The sequence below is a fragment of the Ranitomeya imitator genome, chromosome 2 (assembly GCF_032444005.1).
Source record: "Ranitomeya imitator isolate aRanImi1 chromosome 2, aRanImi1.pri, whole genome shotgun sequence".
NCBI classification, from domain to species: domain Eukaryota; kingdom Metazoa; phylum Chordata; class Amphibia; order Anura; family Dendrobatidae; genus Ranitomeya; species Ranitomeya imitator.
In genome coordinates this window covers 360,347,043-360,373,311 of record NC_091283.1, presented here as the reverse complement: position 1 = coordinate 360,373,311, position 26,269 = coordinate 360,347,043, and the positions used below count along the sequence as shown (strand labels likewise).

Below are 26,269 nucleotides of genomic sequence, written 5' to 3'. Positions count from 1 at the left end.
TCCAACCAAAACTAACTCCGACTCCACAGCCCTGTGGAAAAGGAAAGATTAATCCAGCTTCATCTCTAGAAAATCAAGACATGTTTAAACTTATTATATTTTAACTTTGAAAAAATAAAGAATTAGTCATATCAAAAAGTCTTTTTTTCCTTCTTGGTTGAAACATGTAGGAAAAATTTATTAATAAACCATGGGGAACATAGGGAAAAGACTAATAGAATACGACAATGGCACGGAAAGTGAGTATAAATATTTTTATTTGAAATATGACAAATATTAGGAATGACAAGGGGTTGTCCTAATAATGGACATCCCCTTTAGGAAGTACATTTTTTGGTTAAAACATTTCCAACATTCTGAACATGAAAAAGGCTTCACCCCGTTTGTGACTTTTCTGATGCTAAAGAGTTGATTTTAGTGTAAAACATTTCCTATATTATGAACATGAAAAAGGCTTCTCACCTGTGTGGGTTCTATGGTGCGTAGCCAAAGTCGATTTCTGATTAAAACATTTCCCACATTCTGAACAGGAAAAAGGCTTCTCCTCTGTGTGGGTTCTCTGGTGCGTACCCAAATCTAATTTCTCCTTAAAACATTTCCCACATTCTGAACATGAAAAGCCTTCTCCCCTTTGTGGGTTCTTTGGTGTATAACAAGATTCCATTTCTTTTTAAAGCATTTCTCACATTCTGAACATGAAAACGGCTTCTCCCCTGTGTGGGTTCTCTGGTGCATAACCAAAGCCGATTTCTCGTTAAAACATTTCCCACATTCTGAACATGAAAACGGCTTTTCCCCTGTGTGGGTTCTCTGGTGCTTAACCAAATCTGATTTCTGTGTAAAACATTTCCCACATTCTGAACAGGAAAACGGCTTCTCCCCTGTGTGGGTTCTCTGGTGCATAACCAAAGCCGATTTATCGTTAAAACGTTTCCCACATTCTGAACATGAAAACGGCTTTTCCCCTGTGTGAGTTCTCTGGTGCTTAACCAAATCTGATTTCTGTGTAAAACATTTCTCACATTCTGAACAGGAAAACGGCTTCTCCCCTGTGTGGGTTCTCTGGTGCCTAACCAAAGTTGATTTTTGATTAAAACATTTCCCACATTCTGAACAGGAAAAAGGCTTCTCCTCTGTGTGGGTTCTCTGGTGCGTACCCAAATCTAATTTCTCCTTAAAACATTTCCCACATTCTGAACATGAAATATTCTTCTCCCCTGTGTGGGTTCTTTGATGTCTCACAAGATGCGATTTGCTCTTAAAACATTTAACACACATGGAACAAGAAAATCTTTTCTCCGCTGTGTGAATTTTTGGTTGTTTAAGAAAAGATTTTTTGATGGGAAAACTGTTTCCATATTCTGAACATACAAATGGCTTCTTTGATTTAGGAGTATTTCCATGTTCAGTGCTTATTTTGTGACTCTGATTTTCCTTAGTTGTCGCTAATGAATCAGAAGACAGGACTTGTTTTAAAGGATCAGATGAGATATATTTGCTGTGAAGGGATGATCGTATATTTGGTGTAAAGATGCTCACTTCATTTGTATTCAGTGGGATCTCAAAATCATCTGATTTAAAAATAGATGTTAGCTGTTCCTCTGATCTCTTGGGACAGTTATCTGCCAAGATATAAACCAATTATTATTTTTGAATAAAATATCTTTGAATGTCATTTCACATTTCTACTTAAACTGTCTGTAAAAATGGCAAGTTAAGTAAAAATACTTAATTCTTCACTAAGACAATGACAGTTCACAGTCTAATAGAAAATTTCAAAGGATGAACCAGTAGAGTGTGTTGTTCAACTGTTAGTTCATTCTGCCTCCCAAAATTAAATAAAAAGCCTCAAATAAACGTTCTGTTGATGAACATAATACCAATAAAAACTTCTATTCATCTCACAAAAAAAAAACAAAGTCCCCACTCAGGTCAATCATCTGTTAGTGGAAAAACAGAGGTTTCTACGTTATTAGTTGCTTAAAGGCTCTTGAAAAGTAACGTAGTAATAATAATAATAATAATAATAATAATTTGATTTCTATAGCGTCGACATATTCCGCAGCACTTTACATTTTAGAGGGGACTTGTACAGAAAATGGACATTAAGCAAAACAAACACATAGATCAAAACAGATACCTAGAGAAATGATGTCCCTGCTCGCAAGCTTACAATCTATGAGGAAAAGAGGAGACACAAAAGGTGGATGGTAACAATTGCTTTCGTTGTTCGGACCAACCAAAGTGTAAGAATCGGGTGTTCATGTAATGCTGCATGAACTGATTATCAGCCTAAGTATGTAACAGTACAGTCACAGAGGGCTATTAAATGCATAAAGCATGTGAGAACATAATGCGAGGAATCTGGTTATGGTAAAAAATTTTCAATGGGCAACACAGGGACAGTTAGGTTAATGCGTTGAGACGGTAAGCCAGTCTGAACAAATGCATTTTTAGGGCCAACTGTGGGGATTAATCGTATTAACATGGATAGTGCATTCCAAAGAATTGGCAAAGCACCTGAAAAGTCTTGGAGAAGGGAGTGGGAGGTTCTGATTATTGAGGATGCTAACCTCAGGTCATAAGCAGAAAGGAGGACACGGGTAGGGTGGTAGACTGAGAGGAGGGAGGAAATGTAGGGTGGTGGTGAGCCATGGAGTGCTTTGTGGAAGAGGGTAATAAGTTTGTACTGGATTCTGGAGTGGATTGGTAACCAGTGTAATGACTGGCACAAGGTAGAGGCATCGGTATAACAACTGGTGAAGAATATGATCCTGGCTGCAGCATTCAAGACAGATTGGAGAGGGGAGAATTTGGTAAGAGGGAGACCGATTAATAGAGAGTTACAATAGTCCAGACAAGAATGAATAAGAGAAACAGTGACAGTTTTTGCAGTCGAAAGGAAGAAAGGGTTTAATTCTAGAAATGTTTTTGAGGTGCAGATACATGGCTTCCATTAACCAATCCATCAATAACCACTCTTCCAAAGTCAAATATCCTTCTCGCTTCTGAGTCTTTCAGTGTGCCCAAACCACATTTATCATCCATGTATTTGGCATTACTATAATGAGAAGAACCCAATTAATTTACGGTGGGTGTGTTTCCTGGAGCACAATCTGGGCACTATGTGTTGGGTAATAAAATAGCATATTGGCAATTTTTTTCTCCCCCATCCACTGCGTGCTAATTTCCGGAAAGTGCCTGTGGAATCAAAAATAGGTACTAGTTCAATAGATTAAATTATGGGAGGGTTAAAATTTCTAAAATGGAGTCACTTTATGCGGATTTCTACTACTCTGGTTTTCTGAATTTTTTTCATATTAGAGCTTCTGCAGGTGCTGTCACATCTCTTCTGAGATCTGCTCCTAGGATGTCTGCTTTTGTCACCAGGTGTGTCCTTATTCACATGGCAGGCGGGGCTGGTAATGGGGTAAACGTTGGAACCTGAAGCTCTGGATGATGAAAACTCAGTTGAGCCACTAACATTAGGGTGCCTGGGGAAGTAGTGCAATCCAGTCTGGCAGTATGTGTGTATGTGCTGTCCAGCTGAAGTAATCTGCTACCTGGTTCGGCCAATTGCATAGCACCATATTCTACAAAAGCTCGACACTTATTCAAAGAAGCTGCCAGATACAGCCTTGTTCTCTGGACGGCCTGTTTGCTGACTACTTTTGCATCTTCTGATTTTGTAATTTCTCTGCCTTACTGGTTCTGACCCAGCTACCTAACTATTGTTCTTTCCATTTTACACCACCAAATAGCAGGCAACACTATCGCCCAAGCCTGGGTGGTCTCTATATTAGTCCAGATCCATGTAGAGGTGTTAATTCGGTGATGAGTAAGACAATCTTGGGATCAGGAAAATGGAGTATATATGTTTGTAGTGGCCATCTTTGAGCTGCCAAGTGGTCACAAACACTGCTCCCGATACATTGTGTCTGCAAACTATTCCAGTAAGATCTGGATTCAAATAGCTAAATGGCGCTCCTTTCCTTCTCAACCCTGAAATTTGCCCAGACAGTAGTGCATAAGCGTATATATAGGGTATTGTCGGATTCAAGAGAAGTTGTAAAATAATTTGTTAGGGCCATCTGTATGCTATTCCACTTTGTGAAAGTGAAAAAAAAAAATGGGGCTTATATTTTGCGAACAATTCTAAAATTATCACCAAATAACATGACACAAGTTAGATTTGAAAAATGGGCCCTGATTAGGAACGCAAAACTGTCTGCGGAAAATGGTTATCAGAGTATTTTGGACACTAACTATTGTAGTCAAAAACTGTGACTATAGACAATAACACATCTAAAGAAATAATACTTCTCAACAGTCTTCATCAGAAAAATTTGAGTATCTAGTGGTGAAACCTCTCTGGAGTAATCACAGAATGGGCTTGGTGTATCAGGAACACCATGACTGATGCACAGATCGGATCAGTACACGTGTCCATCCTGGGTACTGGGTTACCTGGTTCTTAGTGCATGGAGAGTTTTCCGGGACAGGCGTGACCACCAGTGTGCAGGACATGCGACATGTGACAGTAGAGGGAGGGTCAGGGGCAGAGCCAACCAGCAAGCTCCAGAAGGAGATATCGGAGTGTGGGGGGGACCATCAGGGCCGAGGGGAGGTCAGGTGAACCGAGGTCAGTGCTGGGAGATCAGCGGGGAATCGGAACGAGACAAGAGAATGGTCAGGTCAAAGTCAAGAGTCAGATACCAGGACAGCGACGGAGGTACCAGGGGAACAGGCAAAACAAGCAGTCACAAGACAAAGGAGTCAATAACAGTGAACAACAAACCGTACAGAATCAGCAGACAAGAGCAAAACGGGAACAGACCAGGTCAGAAACAGGGGGATCACATAAAAGCATGCACAAGGCACAAGCTCTCAAGGGTCAACTAACTCAGCCGAGGGAAGGAGTATCACTGACAAACAACAGCCCAAGAGAGGCTATTTAAAGCCCTCCCAAAGCCAGAGGAAGGACACCAATATTAACCCCAGAAGCACTAGACAAAACTTCATAAAGACCATGACAGTACCCCCTCTCAATGGGGGACCACTGGCCCACCAGGCTTATCAGGATGCCTGGCATGAAATGCCCAAACCAGATGATCAGCGTGTACAGACAGGGCAGGGACCCAAGATCGACCCTATGGACCATACCCCTTCCAGTGTACCAGATACTACAAGGAGTGACAAACAAGACGAGAATCAGCAATGTGTCCAACCTCATATTCTATGTGACCCTCCACCAACATCGGGGGAACAACTGACACAAAATCCTCCTCAACAGGCCCCAATGGTTTTAAAAGGGACTTGGGGAACAAATTGGAAATCTTGAAAGAGGCTGGAAGGCGTACCTAATAGGCTACTGGATTAACTATTTCCACGTTTTCATATGGACCAATGAACTTTGGACCCAACTTGGCTGACAGAACCTTGAGTTTGATATTCCACGTGGAAAGCCAAACCTTTTCTCCAACCTGAAATGTATGACCCAAGACTCTCTTCTTGTCTGCGAAGAACTTATACCTATCCTGAGCTTTAGAGATATTACGACAGACCTCAGCCCAAAGATTTATTAAACGCTGTACAGACCCATCTGCCCCAGGACAACCCGAATCCAAGCGGGAAAATTCCCCAAAATGTGGACAACCTATAGTTAACCAGGAATGGGGACATACTGGTGTACTGACTCACGCGGCTATTGAAGGCAAACTCAGTAAGGCAACGCATCACACCTATCTTCCTGGTCAACAGAGGCCAAACATTTAAGAATTTGTTCAAGGTACTGATTGGTGCGTTCAGTCTCACCATTACTTTCAGGGTGGTACGCAGAAGAAAAAGACAATGTAACACCCAATTTTTTACAGAATGCCCTCCAGAACCTAGCCACAAATTGCACACCTCTGTCAGACACCACATTCATGAGTACCCCATGCAGATGGACCACGTGTTGCACAAACAGCTTGGACAAGGTTTCAGCAGAGGGTAATGCGGATAAGGGTACAAAGTCAGCCTGCTTGGAAAACCTGTCCACCACCACCCACACAATGGTATTACCTCTGGAAGGAGGGAGATTGGTGATAAAGTCCATGGACAGATGAGCCCATGGTCTATCAGGAACTGACAAAGGCATCAGTTCCCCGGCCGGCTATGAGAGCTCTTAGAACGTGCACAAACCCCACATGCAGATACAAATTTTTTGACATCCATACCCAACGAGGGCCACCAAAAAGCCCAAGCCATGGCCTCTCATGTGGCCAAAATTCCAGGATGAGCACTCAGCCTAGACTAATGACACTCTTGAATGAGTCTACACTGAAATTGTTCCGGGACAAAATTTACCCCCCGGCATAGAGACAGGAGCAAAAGATTGAGCTTCAACAATCTCTCCCCAGCTCTGATGAGACCTCAGCCACCACCACCCTGGGGCGAAGAATGGAGGACGATAGTTCGGGGGGAGACGCAGAATCAAAACTTTGAGATAAAGCATTAGCTTTGACATTTTTGAAACCAGGACGAAAATTAATGGAAAACTGAAACCGAGAAAAAAAAAGCGACAAGCGGGCCTGTCTGGGGATCAATCTTTTAGCAGACTCAATATACACCAAATTTTTATGATCAGTAATCACAGTGATCGAATGAATCGCCCCCTTCCAAAAAGTGCCTCCATTCATCAAATGCTAATTTGACCACAAGATGTTCTCTATTTCCCACATCGTAATTTCTTTAGGCTGAAGAGAACTTCCTGGAAAAGAAGGCACATGGCTTGAGATTGGTCAAAGTGGCAGGTCCCTGGGACAACACTGTTCCCACCCCACCTCAGAAGCATCCACCTCCACAATTAAAAGGTTTGGATAGGTCTGGCTAGACCAAAATTGGAGCAGACATAAAATAAAATTTCAGCGTCAAAAAGGAGTACTTGAGAGATACAGACCAATTTTTTACATCCACACCATTGTGTGTGAGATCAGTAAGCCCCTTAATACATTTTAGGTAATAATTGGCAAATCCCAAGAAGCGCTGAAGACCCTTAAGATCCAGGGGTTGGACCCAGTCAACAATAGCCTGCACCTTCTTGGGATCCAATCGAAACCCCTCACATGACACAATCAGTCCCAGAAAAGACAGCTTTTGTACAAAAAAAAAAAAACATTTCTCCATTTTGGTGAACAATTGATTTTCCCTGAGTCTTTGGAGACCAGTTCTTACATGTAACAGATGGGTATGACTATCAAGGGAGTACACCAAAATGTCATCAAGGTAGATATCTACAAAATGGCCTATAAGGTCAGCAAACACCACATTAATGAAATTTTGAAATATAGTGGGAGCATTTGTAAGACTAAATGGCATAACCAGATTTTCAAAGAGCCCCTCAGATGTGACAAACGCAGTTTTCTCACTCATCTCCCTCCTGAATCCTTAGCAGATTATAGGCTCCCCGAATGTCCAGTTTGGAGAACCAACTCAATGACACAATCAAAAGGTCTATGTGGCGGTAAGTCCTTTGAAGACGTATTCTCTGAAAGCGTGGCAAAGTGTTTTAGGTACTCCGGAATACCCTCCAGACCAACAGACGACACAGAGACAGATTTTACAGATTTAGACAACAATGCAGATTTATAACATTGACTGACACAGTTAGGACCCCATTGAATAAATTCCCCAGCCTCCCAAATGATGACTGGGTTGTGGTGTTACAACCAGGGCATCCCCAATACCAACCCAGCAGGCAGATTTTCCAAAACAAAACAACTTATTTTTTCAACATGGACTGAGCCCACCTTGAGTGAAAAGACCTCCAAAACAGAGAATCCCTTCTTTAGTGAGAGGAGAGGAATCAATGGCCACCACATTAACCAGAGTCTCCAGCCTAACAGTCCCTATCTTATATTGAGATATCAAACGGAGGTCAATCAAGTTGATGGACAAACCGCAATCAACAAAAGCTGTAGAAAAATAAGGACAACTGTCCACCAGCAGTACCACTTCCAACAAAACCTTTGAAAATGAGGAAGAATGTACCTGAGGTTCTGGGTGGTCTCCTTGATCACCACCCAGACCTAGTCGTTTCCCAACACCTTATCCGATGAGGGACGTGAAGGACAGTCCTTCCTCCAATGTCCAGATTCCACACAATAGAAGCACAGTTGCTTCTCGTAACGGCATCTCCTTTCTTTCTCCTTAAAGGTGATGGCGCCCACCTCCATAGCCTCCGATACGGGAAAGGCTTAACTCCTACTGGGGATCAACGGGGTTTCCAATTGCATTACACCACTCCCCCGCAGCCTACGGTCAGCCTGGGTCATGGCATCCTCCAGGGAATCAGGTGGGGGATGCAAGGCAAAGGCATCCTTTAAACGCTCCGACAGACTTCTGCGGAATAAGCCCCTGAGGGCGGCGTCACCCCAGGAAACTTCAGCAGCCCAGCGTCTTTACTCCGAGCAAAACCACTTGACTGAATGCCTCCCCTGACACACACTCATGACCATATCCTCAGCCAGACGCACATGATCCGGTTCATCATAGATATGCCCAAGGGCCTCAAAAAATGCATCCAAAGACATTCTCTCACGGGCCGTGGAATTGAGAGAAAAAGCCCAAGCCTGAGGGGATCCTCTTAACAGAGATATAATAACCCCCATCCTTTGACTTTCATCCCTTGAAGAGCGGGTTTTTAACGAGAAAAAAAGTTGACATCACTCCTTGAAGACTCTAAATTTCTCTTCGTCTCCAGAGAAAGTATCTGGCAACTGCAAGAGAGGTTCAGGAGGAATCAAAATAACATCTCTGGCACCCACCCCCTGGACTCCTAATGACAAAGCCCCTTTCACCGCATCAGTCACCTGCTGCTGAGACTGAACAAGAGTTTGCTGCTCAACATTCAGTTTATGTATCATCTGAGTCAGATGTTTCACCTGCTCATAAATAGTGAGCACAGGATCCATAATATCCCCATGCTCCTGGAAAATGTATTTGGGTTAGTGATATCATGAACACTATGACTGATGCACAGATCGGATCAGTACACGTGTCCAACCTGGGTACTGGGTTACCTGGTTCTTAGTGCATGGATGGTTTGCCGGGATGGACGTGACCGCCGGCGTGCAGGATCTGTGACACGTGACCATAGAGGGAGGGTCAGGGGTGGAGCCAACCAGCAAGCTCCAGGAGGAGATATCGGAGAGCGGCGGGGACCAGCAGGGCTGAGGGGAGGACAGGCAAAAAAGGTCAGATACTGGGAGAGCGACGGAGGTACCAGGGGAACAGGCAAAACGGGCAGTCACAAGATGAAGGGTCAACTAACTCAGCCGAGGGTAGGAGTATGACTGATGAATGAACAGCCCAAGAGAGGCTATTCAAAGCCCTCCCAAAGCCAGATGGTGGCCACCAAGATTAACCCCAGTAGCACTAGACAAAACTTCATACAGACCATGACATGGTGGTTCTTGGCTAACTAAACTATCATAAGGGCCAATATTTTCTGTCAGATGAGTTTCAAGAAGAAATATTAGATAGTCAAAGATAAGAGTAGAGAAAGTATTAGCACCCCCATTTCAGGAGAGATTGTGCAGTAATTTGAATTCCTTGGATTGAAAATATAATGGAATTTATGACGTGGAATGCATCCATGAAACCAGGGCTCGAGCTATGCCAACACATCTTCTGCAGGCGTGAATAAATGTATGTTACAGCCACCAGTCACGCACAGCTTAGAGATATATCATGGCACAGGTGTAATGTATTTTATGTAGTTTATCGTGATCCTGTGTGTAGTTGGTTTTAAAAGAAAAAGAAAAGTCAGGATAAAGGGAAACTCAACTGTTATTGTATAGAAATTCACACTTGCCCTCACTGCACATTTAGTGTTGTCGATTTTAGAAAATGAAGTTCGGCCAGAAAGACTAGACTTGGTCTTGTAGGGACCATATGAGCACATTCAGTAGCACAGAAATGAGAGAAGGTAGATTCATCCATTAAGATATCAGGGTTCTAGGAAGCCAACAGCATTATTACCCTCCGCTTTCTCTTAGGCAACGTTCACATTAGCGTTACGCTAATGTGCGTCGCTGTTGCGTCGGCGACGCGCCCCTATGTTTAACATAGGGGACGCGTGCGTTTTTTTGGTCGCGTTTTTCGACACGTGCGTCGTTTTCGACGCTAGCGTCGGACGCAAGAAAATGCAACAAGTTGCATTTTTCGTGCGTCCGATTTTCGTCAAAAAACGACGCACGCGTCGCAAAACGCAGCGTTTTTGCACGCGTTTTGCGCGCGTTTTCTGTGCGTCGTGCGTTGCGTCGCCGACGCACCGGCGCGCAACGCAAATGTGAACGTAGCCTTACAGGCCCATCATAATATTTTTCTTCAAATGATTTTTGAACTTGTCATTACAGTCTACGTTTGAGGTTATTTGTCTTTGTAGTTTACAGATATAGGCAGGGTACAGTCAGCATCTCCTAATTTCAGGGGGTAGGTGGATAGTTCAGGCAATATGTTCAAATGACTTTGGGCATTAAAAGCCCTTCTCTGTAGAACAGTTTTGTATTAAGGGGAATGTTGTGGTCTAGTGCAGAGGTGTCAAACTGCATTCCTCAAGGGCCGCAAACAGGTCATGTTTTCAGGATTTCCTTAGCATTGCACAAGGTGCTGTAATCATTATGTGTGTAGGTGATTAAATTATCACCTGTGCAGTACAAGGAAATCCTGAAAACATGACCTGTTTGCGGCCCTTGAGGAATGCAGTTTGACACCTCTGGTCTAGAGACAAAATGGTGATGACATGATTGTGACACGGCTGGACTTCACCACCGATAAAGCAGCCACAGCCGGTGACTGATAAGAATCTGTGACTTTTCTGCATTTAGTGATTACTACTCAATAGCACGGTGGCTCAGTGGATAGCACTGCAGCCTTGCAGCGCTGGAGTCCTGGGTTCATATCCCACCAAGGACAACATCTGCAAGGTGTTTGTATATTCTCCCCGTGTTTGCGTGGGTTTCCTCTGGGTACTGTGGTTTCCTCCCACATTCCAAAGATATACTGATAGGGAATTTAGATTGTGAGCCCCATTGGGGACAGTGATAATAATGTGTGCAAAATGTAAAGCGCTGTGGAATACGTTAGCGTATATAAAAATAAAGATTATTATTATTACTACTCACCTGGGTAGTCATAGGTAGGAATCTCCTCTTTACACTGCTCATCGACCCTCACATATGTCTCTATAATATTAATATGGGTCAGTTCTTCACCCTGAAACAAATATTGAAAAAGTCACCAACAGATGGAGAAGTCACATCTACGATCAGCTATAATCCTGCCATTTTCACCGTTCTCATTACACAAGTATAACACATATAATAGGCAGGGAGGATGGGCATGGAGTCTCCACGTGGGCAGCATCCAGCTGGAATCCAAGCGAGTTTGCTAAAATGTGTCTGGTGGGTGCCAAACCTGCAGGTGCATTCAGCAAACAATTCTGTTTGCCAGTTAAAATGAAAAACGTTTGTTTGGACACAATTAAAAATAAAATAAAAACAACATGACGTGTTTCTGGCTCAAAGATGCGCCCTTAGTCAAGTTGTGTTTATTGTTTATTCAATTGTTTATATTGAATTTTCTCACATAACGAACAAACATTTTACAAGAAACATAAGAATCCCAGCCACGCAGGGCGGTATGCTGGTTTCCTTTTCCAAAACATATAATACTGGTGGATAAAACCAGTCTGAGCACAAGACCTTTACAGCCGTCTACACATCATAGGGGAGATCTCATGACACCTTCTCTCCATCTACCTGATGATCCTGAGGAATATTGGGATCTTCTTGTTTACAGTCCTGTGGAAGAAGAGGATGGTGACATCTTTCTGGTGTCCTCTTTCTGGATAGATCTGGAGGAAACACACACAGAGACTGAATTCATTCTTTACATACAGATAATTATAGACGGTTTGTATTTAGTCCTGTCTATTACCTGGTGATGTGAGTGGCTGGGGAACCTCCATCATGATATCCTTATACAGATCTTTGTGTCCTTCTAAATACTCCCACTCCTCCATGGAGAAATAGATGGAGACATCCTGACACCTTATAGGAACCTGACACATACAATGATACTGTCATCACCCTGATCCCTTCATAGCGTTATTGTATAATGTCCCAGCATTCCCAGCAGTATCACCTCTCCAGTCAGCAGCTCAATCATCTTGTAGGTGAGCTCTAGGATCTTCTGGTCATTGATGGCCTCATGTATCAGGGGGTGAGATGGAAGCCCTGTGATTGGGATAAGGGGTCTTCCCCATCCCTCAGACATAGGGACCTGACAGTGCTCACTAGAGGTCTTCTTCATTACTATATAATCCTGGTTATGGAGAGACACATTGATAAATCTCACTACAGACATTTCCAGAATCCTCACCTCTCCAGTTCTGTCCATCTGTAATTTCCATAGAGAAGGATGTAATGTGTCATCAGAATCTCTCACCTCTCCAGTAAGACTGAAGAGGATCTCTAGGGTGAGGTGTAATATCCTCTCCACCATCTTGTCTCTGTCCACATCCATCCTTGATTGGTAACTCAGGAAAATGTTCTTATATAGAAGATCTTCACTGACAGGATCTGATATTGTAGAGTCCTGAATGAGAAGAAGATGTAACATCATAAAAATCCTATGTAATAATACAATTACTGGAGATAATAAGGGGAAACATCTCAGAAGATAGAACATGTAGGTGTTGTATTCTGTAATATTGTGTGGACTGGAACATAAGTTGAATTTCTGACTAAGACATTTCCTCCATGCTCCCAATCAGGGGCTGATCCAGCTTCTCTTCAAACGGGAACTCTGGTAAAGAAGGGATGTCAGACTTTATTGATGCAGAATCCGCTTTCCATTCTCTGAGCCATAAGGCCCTTCTGATTGTGATGGCATTTGCCGCTGACAGGGCAGCACAGCTAACCGCATCCAAAGATGCGTGTACCAGGTAATCTCCTGCCCGAGAAATCTGGCTGGCCAGACGCACTTGCAGTGACCCACGGTTTTGGTCATTGCAGTAATATCATTTTCCTCTAGGGTAGAGTGGTGTTACGTTTGGAGGCAAAAAAGGAAAACTGCATCCAGGTATCAAAAACATGCAACACATTTCACACTCCAGGACACCAGGGAGAGCTCTGCTCCTATTTATTAGGTCTCTCCCCACAAAACTGGTTGCCTATAGGGAAAGTTAGTTGCTGGCTGAGCTTTGCTCAGGTAGTTAGTCCCTGACAGGGGTGGAATCCTGTCAGAGATCGAGGAAGAAGGTCACGGAGCTGTGCATGCCCTGAGAGCTGCAGCTCTTAGAAAGAGACATCGAAGGAGAACTGTATTGCAGAGAGCGTGCAAAGAAGTCATAGCAAAGGAGTGGATACCAGAAGGGGACCAGCCCTACACAGGCTGCCCCCTTCTGAGGCGCAGGATCCCGGTAGCCGGAACACAGAGGCAGCAACGATCCTTTATGCCTTGCTCCAGTTGTGAGCACCTTATGAGAAGCTTAGCAGTAAGGGACTACAACACTGCAGCGCTAGAGGAAGGCTACTGATTTCCACCTGGACAAAGGAACTCTGGACTTTTCTCCAAACCTGCCCGACTCTGCGTGCCCTGTGATCTGTGCCCTGGACTGTGGATGCTGAAGTCTTCAGTAAAGGTAAAGAGACTGCAACCTTGTGTCCTCGTTCTTCTCTGCACCTCACACCATGAAGCCCTGGGGATATACTTCACCTGTGGGAAGGTATACCACCTAGCTGCCATAACATCACCCCAGCGGACCCCTTAAAGCAGCGTTGGTCACCCTGACCGAATACCACAGGTGGCGTCACGAACATTTCCCCTTTAAAGACCTTACCCTTTTACATGGATGTCCCAGGGCCATGGACCGGGTCAGCCACCGTGACATCCCCCTGAGAACAGAATGACCCGGTACCGAGTACCCCGCTGCCCTTGGGGGCGCTCCACACTGCCTCTGGAGGAAGATTACTGCTCTGTATGGAATTAGTCAAGGTCTCCAAGCAGGAGACCATTGCTTTAGCTACCCACGCTGCAGCGAAAGATGGATAGAGCCGAGCCTGATGCTTCGAAGACAGAGCAAGCCAAATTTTCTATCTAACGGTCCGTGGGATTTTTAGTAAATGATCCATCCGGTAGGGATAGAAAGGGTTTTGGATGCCAGGCGAGACACTGGCGGGTCTACTGCAGGAGATCCAGCCCAATCTTTCCTTAGATCAACTGATAAAGGATACTAAGCCTCAAGAGATCTTTGTCCCGTGAAGCGTTTATCCGGTCACTCCTTGTGCTGATTAAAAATAGCCCGAATCTCCAGGTGAATGGCAAATGCTCTACGAGGTCGTTTATTCCTCTTGAAGGACACAGCGTGATCCAGCATGGAGTTGACAGCCTCAATCAGTGAATCACCCATTTTTCTGAAAATCTGGCGAATCCGGATCCAAGGAGACGACCGATTCATACTCACAATCATGTTCACTACAAACCTCTGGAGAGGGAGAGCGACAAACGGAGCTCACGGACGCCAAGGCACGTGGCTGCTCAGGTGACGTACTACGGATCCGTTTTCTAGACGCCTGTCCGCCTGTATGTTTCTAGAGTGATTGCTGCTAGCTGACGGCTATGTCAGTCATGCAGATGCCACGATCCACTGAAGGAACACAGAAGGATTCAATCGCTTTGGCCAGAGAAGCCATGGATTGCAACAATGACAAAACACACTCAGGGGGACTAAGTACACTGGGCTCGGTGGCAGCAGGGGGCTCATGAACATATTTCGGGGTCACAGGCTTTGCAGAGTGTTGAACTCTCAGCTTTAGGAAATGCAGACTGGTAGGAGTTACATGAAGTGAAAAAGACTAATAGTCTTATCAGTTTTCTTTGGTGCCTTAGGCTAGGACATGATGTACCCTCTATGTGCCCCTTTAAAAGGGATTCCTACAGAGTATGGGGTACAGCAGAGCTGCGGGAGAGTGATAGTGCAGCACTCCCTTACCCAGATCCTGTGTCCCCTGTCTCTTTGAAGTGTGGCACTCCTGTTGTTAGCACTGTCCTCAGCACTAATGCTTCTGGATCCTTGTGCCAGGAAGCCACTTCCAGATGTCAGCGTGTGTCCGAAGGCGACAGGAGGAGAAATATGGCTGCCAAGATCTGTAAAGTGGACGTGGCTAAATTTTTTGTGCCGGTCGGCGCCATCCCTTTCATAGGGAGGTGGAGAGACCGTCCACCTCCTTGCTTCATACACTTTTTACAATGGTGATGCAGTGGGGGCTGCACGGATGCCAAAAAAGTGCCTCTGTACATCCAAGGGGTTCAATCCCCCAGGGTGGACAGGGCTGGTTGTCCGGCATAAGGCCTGGCTGCAGAAAAGAGTACATGGAGGCGACACTCCATGTGCTCGTCTGTTAATGGTGTGGGGAGATCTGTGCCCATTAAGGAACCTGTTGGCCCTAAAAATCAGGCTAGGCATGGCTTCCCACATTGCAGGAGTGGGTACTTGGAGGCAACACTCCACATTCCCTCCTGTTGTTGGTTTGGGGAGATTGGAACCTTGTAAGGATCCGTCGCCCCTTCATTTGAAGAGAAAAGTAAAAATCAAAAAATTTAAAGTTAAAATAAAAAAGAATTTTTTGAAGGCCAGACCCGTGTTCCTCCTATGGACTGTAAGCATGAAATGGTTCTTTTGGAGCCAGTATGATGGTGTATACTGCAGAGGAGGAGCTAGCTTTCTTTGTATTACCTTAGTGTCAGCCCCTTAGTGGCAGCAGCATAACACCCATGGTCCTGTGTCCCCCCAATGAGGCAAAGGAGAAAAAAGGAAGGCAATGATGACCAATAAGTGGGAGTACTTGTAGAAAATAGAATTAGACTTACCGGTAATTCGGTTTCTAGGAACCTTCCACGACGGCATATGGAGGTTGCATCTTTGCCCTGATGGGGAACAGGAAATATGTTGAGGTTAAAAGGCTCTCCACCCTCCCACTCGTCAGTGACTTATAACTGAAAACCCATAAAACCAGTTTACCTTGGATCCCAAATTTTACATCCAGGAGTATAGGGAGGGAACTAGCGCCGTCGTGAAAGGTTCCTAGAAACCGAATTACCGGTAAGTCTAATTCTATTTTCTCTAGTCACCTTCCATGATGGCATACGGAGGAATACCAACTAATTTGGCGCTAGGGAGGGACAACGGCCTGGAGAACTTTCCGGCCGAAGACAATCTTTGTTGGGCAATATGTCCAATCTATAATGCTTGGAGAAAGTATGTAATGAAGACCATGTAGCTGCCCTGCAGATCTGTTATATGGATGCACCTGCTCTTTCTGCCCAGGAGACTGAAGTGGATCTAGTTGAGTGGGCCTTGATCCCTACTGGGGGAATTTTGTCGTGAGCGAGATATGCTTCTGCTATAGCTCTCTTAATCCAGTTAGAAATAGTGCTTTTCACTACTTTCTTCTCTTTATTCTGTCCAGAGATATGGACAAATAGATTTTGGTCAACTCTGTAAGAGCTGGTTTGCTCTAAATAATGTAGTACAACATGTCTGACGTCAAGAGTATGGACTCTTTCTTCGTTTGTATTCACTGGGTTTTGGCAGAAGGAAGGTAAAATAATTTCCTGAGAGCGGTGGAATTCGGAGACTACCTTTGGAAGAAAGGAAGGGTCGAGGCGAAGTACTATGGAGTCATCCCTAATAGACATGTAGGGCTCTCTTATTGATAGGGCTTGAAGTTCTCCTACTCTTCTTGCAGTGGTTATAGCCACCAAAAAGATTGCTTTGTAAACAAGATTTTGCTGAGAACAAGAGGATAAGGGCTCAAATGGAGGACATGTAAGCTTCTGTAGTACTAAGTTAAGGTCCCATAAGGGAAACACCAATTGTGATTTAGGGTTCATTCTACAGGCTGATGTCATGAACCTCTTAATCCAGCGATGATTTGCCAAATCCTGGTCAAAGACGGAACTGAGGGCGGAGACCTGGACCTTTAATGTACTAGGCTTGAGGCCTATTTCTAAGCCTTTCTGTGGAAAATCTAGAATTTGCGACAAATTTGGATAGAGGGGATCTGGTAGATTAGGGAGGCAGAAAGACGAAAACTTCATCCAGACTTTATTGTATGTAGCGTTGGTTACTGGTTTCCTTGATCTCTGAAGTGTAGCAATGACTGAGTCCGATAGCCCCTTAGCTTTTAGCACCTGGGCTTCAGTAACCATGCCGCTAGATTCCATTTCTGGGGATCCAGGTGATGAATGGGTCCTTGCAAGAGCAGGTCGCTCTCTGCTGGTAACTGGATCGGCCCGTCTACCTGTAGATCGATGATCAGGTTGTACCAACTGGTTTTTGGCCATAACGGAGCTATTAATATAGTCGGAGTTTGGTCTGCTCGGATCTTCCGTAAGGCCTTCGCCAAAATCAGTATTGGTGGAAACCCATAGGCCAGATGAAAATTCCACTTCTGAGCTAGAGCATCTACTCCCCTGGAGCAGTCCCTGGGATTTAGGGTGAAAGCTTTGACCTGGGTGTTTTAATGAGATGCGAAGACGTCGATTTCGGGCAGACCCCTCCTGTCTACAAGCATCCTGAAGCTTCAACTGTTCAGGCTCCATTCTCCTGGCTACTCAGATAGTCTGCCTGGGTGTTGGAAGAGCCTTTGAAATGAACTGCCGTCAGAGACAGTAGGTATTTCTCTGCCCAGGACATTTTTTAAGTTGTTGAACTTTGTACTGCCCTGATGTCTGACATGAGCAACTGCAGTCATATTGTCCGAATAAATTCGAACATGTTGTCCCGTTATAAGTTGTCCTGCTGCTAGAAGGGCCTTCTCTACAGCATTTAGTTCTCTGTAGTTGGACAACTTCCTGCTCGTTGCCTGGTCCCAAAGCCCTTGAAAAGGGATGTTGTTTACCATTGCTCCCCAGCCCCTTTTGCTGGCATCAGTTGTGATTGTAGTCAGGGGGACTTGAGTCCAGCTGACACCTTTGTGAAGATTCCTTAAGTTTATCCACCATGCTAGTGAGGCTGACTTGACCCGGTGTGTGTAGCTTTTTGTTTAAAGAGCTGGGATGGCCGTTCCAGTTCTGTAGAATATGAGCCTGAAGGATCCTGGAATGGGCCTGAGCCCAGCGTACTGATTGGATGCAGGCCATCATGGAACCCAGAAGTGACATGCACTCCCTGAGTGTAGGAGATCTTGTGTCTCTGAACGTCTTGACCTTTGTTACTAAGGTTAGACGGTGGTACTCTGGAAGAAAAGACATTTGTTTTGCTGAGTCCAAGAGAACTCCCAAGAACTTTCTGATTTGGAGGGCCGTAGCTGGGATTTCTTCAGATTCGGGACCCACTCCAGGGATGTTAGAATATTGAGTCTTTTATTCATGAGATTCCAGCAGGTCGTCCAGGTAAGGCACTATACAGATGCCTTGGTTCCGGATAAAGGACACTACTTCCGACATTATCTTGGAGAAAACTCTTGGTGCAGAGGAGATTCCATACGGAAGGACGTTGAACTGATAATGTTCTATCAGGTGATCCTTCTTTACCGCAAACCTGAGATACTTCCGGTGTCTCGGGTGAATTGGGATATGAAAGTATGCATCCTTTAAGTTGATGGTTGACATGAAGGAGTGAGGACTTATCAGAGGAATGGCGGATTTTATCGATTCCATTTTGAACATGCGGTATTTCACATGCTGGTTGAGACGTTTCAAATTTATGATACAAGACTCGCCCGAAGGCTTGGGTACTAAAAATAGTCGGGAGTAATGTCCCAGACCTCTTTCTGATTCTGGAATTTGAGATATTACGTTTGAATTTAATAGGTCTCTGAGACCTGCTAGCAATGTTGTTCGGTCTCTTAAGGAGGGAAGGGAGGTGACCTTCAGACCCCATGGAGGGGAGGAAATAAACTCCATTAATAGGCCCTCTTTAATGACATTGAAGGCCCAGTGGCAACTGGTGATATTTTGCCACTGAAGAAATTTTGGGAGTCCCCCCCCCCCCACCGGGTCGAAGTCACCGCTTCTGCTGTTGGGACTGCTGTTGTTGTTGGGGGATAAGGATATTCCTTCCTCTGCCTTTTGGATAACTCCACCTCCCGGTCTTGCCTTTTCCTCTCTGAGAGGCTTGTGGCTGTGAGGGACGAAAAAAACTTTTCTTAGGGGGTTTTTGTTCTGGAAGAGCTTTTTTCTTATCTGTTGCCTTTTTTAAGATATCATCTAAAGAAAGCCCAAAGACATAGTTGCCCTTAAAGGGTATAGCACATAATGTTGCTTAAAGGTACCTTCACACATAACGATATCGTTGCAACGTCACGTTTTTTGTGACGTTGCAACGATCCCGCTAACGATATCTTTATGTGTGACAGCGACCAACGATCAGGCCCCTGCTGGGAGATCGTTGGTCGTGGGGAATGATCAGGACCTTTTTTTTGGTCGCTGATCACCCCGCTGTCATCGCTAGATCGGCGTGTGTGACACCGATCTAGCGATGTGTTCACCTGTAACCAGGGTAAACATCGGGTTACTAAGAGCAGGGCCGCGCTTAGTAACCCGATGTTTACCCTGGTTACCCGGGGACTTCGGCATCGTTGAAGACAGTTTCAACGATGCCGAAGTTGTTCCCCTGATCGTTGGTCGCTGGAGAGAGCTGTCTGTGTGACAGCTCCCCAGCGACCACACAACGACTTACCAACGATCACGGCCAGGTGGTATCGCTGGTCGTGATCGTTGGTAAGTCGTTTAATGTAACGGTACCTTTAGAGGTGATGTCACCAGACCACATCTTGAGCCAGAGGGCTCTTCTAGCCGAATTAGATTGAACAAGAGACCTAGCGGCAACTCTAATGGTTTCCATGGAGGCGTCTGCCAAAAAACCAGTAGCTCTAAGAAGACTGTGTAGGGAATCCAGCAGCTCCCCTCTAGAGGTACCCTGAGATATATGGGATTCCAACTCCCCTAACCAGCGGGCAAGGGTTCTAGCAACACAGGTCGAGGCAATAATGGCTTTTAAGGCTACCGTGGAAGTCTCCCAGGATTTCTTCAAGAAACTTTCAATCTTCCTGTGCATCGGATCCTTCAGCTGCGAAGAATCTTCAAATGGAAATGCGGTTCTTTTTGCCACTCTCACTACCTGAGTTGACCTTGGGAACATCCCATTTGACAGAATCACCTTCCATGGGAAATCTGTGCTTCATCTCAGAGGGAATGCTGAGGCATTTCTCCGGTAGTTCCCACTCTTGAGAAATTATGTCAAGAATATTAGAGTGTACCTGGAATCTTATGCGTTTCCCATTGGTTATCCCCCAAAACATTTGATCTTGAATGGACTGGGGTTCTGGTTCCTCCTCCAGCCCCATAGTGCTGCGTACGGCAGACACTAGATCCTCAATCTAATCCGAGGAAAACAGATATTTTCTGGCTTCGGAGTCTACGGGCGACATAGGTTCTTCCCGTCTACCAGAGGATGAGGCATAGAAAAGGTCTGATTCGGATTCAGTATCCTCAACCTGAATTTTTCTTTTCTTTGCTGGGGAAGGAGGTGGGGGCGGTGAAGGGGTAGAGGTTGCCAGGGAAGACTGCACCTCTTGTTTAACAAGCGAGCGGATTTCTTCCAAGAGGGAGGGTTGCTCTGCAATGACTATTTTGTCAGTACATATTTGGCAGAGCTTTTTATCCCATAATGAGGGCCATTGCAGATGGCACATTTTTTCTTTATAGATGCTTTAGGGGCAGACTTGTCTCCCTGGAATGAGAGGGAGAGTAGACTCCGAAAAGGGATCCCCCTAGGTTATCTATGTAAGGACCACCTCTCTGCAGCACTTACTGTGGCAGAGGCAGCGCTGGGCTCTGCAGATGCAGGGCATGTATTGCCTTCCATTACCGCAAGACAGTCTTACCTGCGACGTTTTGAGGCAGGTTTTATACTAATCAGCAGGCCCCTGCCCTCCAGCGATGAACGGATTCCCTCCTCCCCTCCTGGTTCCTGTAGTGGAGGAACGGCGTCCTGCACGAGGTGCCGACGGCAGAAGCGCTGCGTTTGAGGAGCAGGATGAACCTGAAGTGATGCGCGCGATCACTTCCTGGAAGACGGCCGACACGCAGATAAAGAGAGGAGACCGGAGAGCTCGGGAAGGACTCTGGTCGAGATCACTGGCCTGCTTTACCCTCGAGGGGGTGTGGGAATGCCAGGAGGTCCGGAGGACACAGCAGGCGGCACGACGGGAATAGTAAAACGGGGGAGGAGAGACACTTCCCTATGCTGCCCGGCTATAGAGAGGGCAAAAGCCTAACAGGGTACTGTACAGTAGTCACCGGCCACCACAGCACAAGAAACTCTCTCTGTCCCATGGGGAACAGGAAAGACACTGACGAGTGGGAGGAGGGAGGGGGCCTTTTAACCTCTCCATATTTCCAGTTCCCTATCAGGGCAAAGAGGCAACCTCTGTATGCCGGCGTGGAAGGTGACTAGAGAAAAGAGGGTTACAATTAAGCAGAGAGGATATACCCTGTTACAGAGACTTTTTTTTTTACGCTTTTTAAGCAGTTTGCAGCCTCCTGGTGGCCGGACGTAAACCTGCAGTCCTGTGTCACCCAATGTTATTAATGAGGAAAGGAGCTCTATATGCAAAACACCCCCCCCACATGCAGCCCAAAGCAAGTGACATTACACATTATCCTGCACTGCACCGAGTAACATCACCTCCTTAACCACGCAGCCCCACGCACAAAACATCACCCCCTTCCCCACATCAGCCCTCCAGCAAGCAGCAACACCCCCGCCTTCCCCAGGCAGACTCCCAGCACGCAGCCACATGCAAGTGACAGGACCCATTCTTTCCCTATGCAGCCCCCCAGCACGCAGACCAACGCAACCAACAGGACCCCCTCCTTCCCCACGCAAACCCCCAGCCACATGCAAGTAATAGCACCCCTTCCTTCCCCACGCAAGTAACAGGACCACCTCTTTCCCCACACAGTCTCCTAGCACACAGCCACATGCAAGTAACAGTACCCCTTCGTTCCCTATGCAGACCCCCAGCACACAGATGCACAAAAGTTCCAGGACCTCCTCCTCCACGCAGACCACATCATGCAGCCCCACACAAGTAACAGCAGCCCTTCCTTTCCACGATGATCCCAAGCCCTAAACAAGTGACAGGAACCCATCGTTCCTCATGAAGACCTGCAGGACGCAGCCCCATGCAAGTAACAGGACTCCTCCTTAAACATGCAGACTCTCAGCCCCACTCAATTAACAGCACTCCCTTCTCCCCATGCAGACTCCCAGTCCCACGAAAGTAACATGACTCCATTCTTCCACACATAGACCTCCAGCCCCATGCAAGTAACAGGACTCCCTCCTTCCCCATGGAGACCTTCAGCCCCATGCAAGTAACAGGACTCCCTCCTTCCCCATGGAGACCTTCAGCCCCATGCAAGTAACAGCACTCCATCCTTCCCCATAGGGACCTCCAGCCCCATGCAAGTAACAGGACTCCCTCCTTCCCCATGGAGACCTTCAGCCCCATGCAAGTAACAGCACTTCATCCTTCCCCATGAAGACCTTCAGCCCCATGCAAGTAACAGGACTCCCTCCTTCCCCATGGAGACATCCAGCCCTATGCAAGTAACAGGACTCCCTCCTTCCCCAAGGAGACCTTCAGCCCCATGCAAGTAACAGGACCCCTCCTTCTCCATGCAGACCTCCAGCCCCATGCAAGTAACAGGACTCCCTCCTTCCCCATGGAGACCTTCAGCCCCATGCAAGTAACAGGACCCTCTCCTTCTCCATGGAGACCTTCAGCCCCATGCAAGTAACAGGACTCCCTCCTTCCCCATGGAGACCTCCAGCCCCATGCAAGTAACAGGACTCCCTCCTTCCCCATGGAGACCTTCAGCCCCATACAAGTAACAGGACCCTCTCCTTCCCCATGGAGACCTTCAGCCCCATACAAGTAACAGGACCCCTCCTTCCCCACGCACACCCCCAGCACAAAGCCATAGACATATACCAGAACCCTTCCTTCTCCATGCAGAACTCAGCCACACAAGTAACAGCAGTCCCTACTTCCCCATACACCAGTAACAGGACCCTCTCCCCCACGCAGACCCCCCGCCACACAAGTAACAGGACCCCTCCTTTCCCACGCAGACCCCAATCCAACAAATACAAAGTCTCCCTGTTCCCTGTTCGCCCCTCAAACATGCAGCCCCCCTTGCAGGAATATCCACTTGTCTGTGCCCCCAAATCACCTCAGTGTAATCTCAGTGTAATCTTCCTGGTATCAGGTTTACAATGGAGGAAGAGGCTCCGCCCCTCCTGTGACATCATCTCCTCACATGGTCACATGACCTGACGTCAGCAGAAGTCCTTCACCAGTTTGGATTTAGCCTTGTCCTCATCTAGTGGGGGCTCTGCAGGTGGAGGGATGTGGAGATCCCCCATTACTGGCGCATTTAGGCTGTGTGCACACGTTGCAGATTTCCCTGCGGATTTTTCTGCACTGAATCTGCATCTCTTGGCAGAAAACGCAGGTGAAAGCTAAATAAAGATGTATAAGTGGACAAAAAAAAATATTTGTGATGTCATTTCTTGTCCAACCTCCTCTTTTACATTTGTCCAACCCACAATCCATTACACACATAGATAGATGATAGATAGAAGGAATGAGTTAGATATATAAATGACAGATAGATCTATAGATAGATCGATACATATTATCTATAGATCTATCAACTATCTAACTCATTCCTTCTATTCTATCTATCATCTATCTATACTATATCTTTCCCCATAGTTTGTAAGCTTGCGAGCAGGGCCCTCACTCCTCCTGGTATCTGTTTTGAACTGTATTTCTGTTATGCTGTAATGTTTATTGTCTGTACAAGTCCCCTCTATAATTTGTAAAGCGCTGCGGAATATGTTGGCGCTATATAAATAAAATTATTATTATATTATTATTATCATATATCTCTCATTCCTTCCATCTATCTGTTATAGCTATCATCTATCTATCTCATTCCTTCTATCGATAGATGGAAGGAATGGGATAGATAGATAGATAGATTGAGAGATAGATAGAAGGAATGAGATAGATGATAGATAGATGACAGATAGATCTATACATAGATCGATATTGTCTATAGATCTGTCTTCTATCTATCTAGCTCATTCCTTCTATCTATCTATTCTGTCATCTATCTCATTCCTTCTATCGGTCGACTATCCATGTATGTACGTCTATCCATAGATATATCTATCCCATTCGTTCTATCTATCAATTCCATATCTATTCTCTATGTGTCTATAGTTAGATAGATATGGGATAGACAGAAGGAATGAGATAAACACAGTACAGACCAAAAGTTTGGATACACTTTCTCATTTAAAGATTTTTCTGTATTTTCATGACGATTAAAATTGTACATTCACACTGATGGCATCAAAACTATGAATTAACACACGTGGAATTATATACTTAACAAAAAAGTGTGAAACAACTGAAAATATGTCTTATATTATAGATTCTTCAAAGTAGCCACCTTTTCCACCTTTTGCTTTGATGACTGCTTTGCACACTCTTGGCATTCTCTTAATGAGCCTCAAGAGGTAGTCACCGGGAATGGTTTTCACTTCACAGGTGCGCCCTGTCAGGTTTGATAAGGGGGATTTCTTGCCTTATAAATGGGGTTGGGACCATCAGTTGTGTTGTGCAGAAGTCTGGAGGATACACAGCTGATAGTCCTACTGAATAGACTGTTAAAATTTGCACTATGGCAAGAAAAAAGCAGCTAAGTAAAAAAAAAAATGGGGGGCCATCATTAGAGTTGAGCGACTTTTACTTTTTTAGAATCGGTTTTGCGAAACCCGACTTTGTCAAAAGTCGGGTCGGGTGAAATCGGACGATTATTGCGAAGAGTTGGGGGCCGACCGAAACACGAAACCCAATGCAAGTCAATGGGGAATCAAAGTCAGAAGTGAGTGGAGGACAGGAAAACGCCTACAGTGCCCATTTTAATGCCAAAAACATCAATTCTTATTACTGAGGCTTGCCAATCTTAATTTACTTTATAATAATAGTTAGGCATTGAAAACTGGGGGTCATTTGGCTAAAGTTGTGGGGCGTAGGGCTTGCTCAAGATTTTCGTGGGCCCAGGAAACACGGAATACGTCACGGCGGTGGAGCAGGGAGAGGTAAGTATTTCAACTTTGCAAGTGCTGTGATCCTGAGCAAGCGGGGGGGCCCACTCGTTGGCACTGGCACAGGGCCCCTCATAGTACGGCGGTGTGTTTGACGGCGGGTGGCGCCTCCCACTGCCAGAGACACTTTGGCGTACTATGAGGGGCCCTGTGCCAGTGACGTCACCAACGAGTATGCCCCCCCACCTGATGAAGGAACCTGCACTTTCATCTGCACCTTCCTCTTTGTCCCCGTGTAAGGTGGTATAGTATGCGGTAAGGGGAACCTGACTTTCAGCAGATTCTGGCTGTGTAGAGTGCAAGGGGAATGTAGTGGTCTGGGTCAATGTACCAGCAGACTCATCTAGCAGTGGCTGGGCAATGGGCAGGATGAGGAGGAAACACAGATATAGGCCCAAATAATAAAGTAGGCTAAATGCAGTTCAAGATTGGTAACCGGCCTAAACAGGCGCCATTGCTTTGTTCAGTGGAGGAAAACTATAATGAGTGGCAGACACAGTTAGTAGGCCCAAATAATAAAGTAGGCTAAATGCAGTTCAAAATTGGTAACAGGACTAAAAAGGCGGCATTGCTTTGTTCAGTGGAGGAAAACTGTAATGAGTGGCAGACACAGTTAGTAGGCCCACAATAAAAGAGTAGGCTAAAAGCAGTTCAAAATTGGAAACAGGACTAAACAGGCGGCATTGCTTTGCTCAGTGGAGGACGACTGTAATGAGTGGCGCAGACACAGTTTGTAGGCCCACAATACAAAAGTAGGCTAAAAGCAGTTCAAAATTGGAAGCAGGACTAGAGAGGCGGCATAGCTTTGTTCAGTGGAGGACGACTGTAATGAGAGGCTGACACAGTTAGTAGGCCCAAAAAAGTAAGTAGGTTAAATGCAGTTCAAAATTGCTAACAGGACTAAACTGGCGGCATTGCTTTGTTCAGCGGAGGACAACTGTAATGAAAGGCTGACAGTTAGTAGGCCCAAATAATAAAGTGGCCTAAATGTCTGCCCAAAAAATGTTCATAAATTAACAGGTGGCA

The 26,269-nt window shown here is 45.6% G+C and overlaps 1 protein-coding gene across 7 annotated transcripts; it reads right to left on the bottom strand.

The window, feature by feature from the left end:
• Positions 1-240: 240 nt before the first annotated feature.
• LOC138663832 (oocyte zinc finger protein XlCOF22-like) lies at positions 241-23,542 on the bottom strand. 7 transcript variants are annotated; one of them, XM_069750177.1, is made up of 7 exons: positions 23,296-23,542; positions 15,919-15,975; positions 12,190-12,642; positions 11,983-12,106; positions 11,805-11,899; positions 11,169-11,259; positions 241-1,622 (listed from the first exon to the last, which is right to left on the bottom strand). In XM_069750177.1, exons 3-7 carry the CDS (start codon positions 12,568-12,570, stop codon positions 577-579), a joined length of 1,737 nt encoding a protein of 578 aa, XP_069606278.1. In that variant the 5' UTR covers positions 12,571-12,642; positions 15,919-15,975; positions 23,296-23,542; the 3' UTR covers positions 241-576. The 7 variants fall into 7 exon arrangements, with proteins under 7 accessions (XP_069606278.1, XP_069606280.1, XP_069606277.1 ...); XM_069750179.1 differs by lacking the exon at positions 15,919-15,975 and having other exon boundaries at positions 12,190-12,369; positions 12,493-12,642; positions 23,296-23,541; XM_069750176.1 differs by lacking the exon at positions 15,919-15,975.
• Positions 23,543-26,269: the final 2,727 nt, after the last annotated feature.

Coding starts and splice junctions, on each gene's coding strand:
- LOC138663832 (XM_069750173.1), bottom strand. CDS start 12,735: ATGTTCTATCTTCTGAGATGTTTCCCCTTATTATCTCCAGTAATTGTA. Junction 11,900..11,982: donor CCAGCCACTCACATCACCAG/GTAATAGACAGG, acceptor TGTTTCCTCCAG/ATCTATCCAGAAAGAGGACA. Junction 11,260..11,804: donor ATATTCCTCAGGATCATCAG/GTAGATGGAGAG, acceptor TATTTGTTTCAG/GGTGAAGAACTGACCCATAT.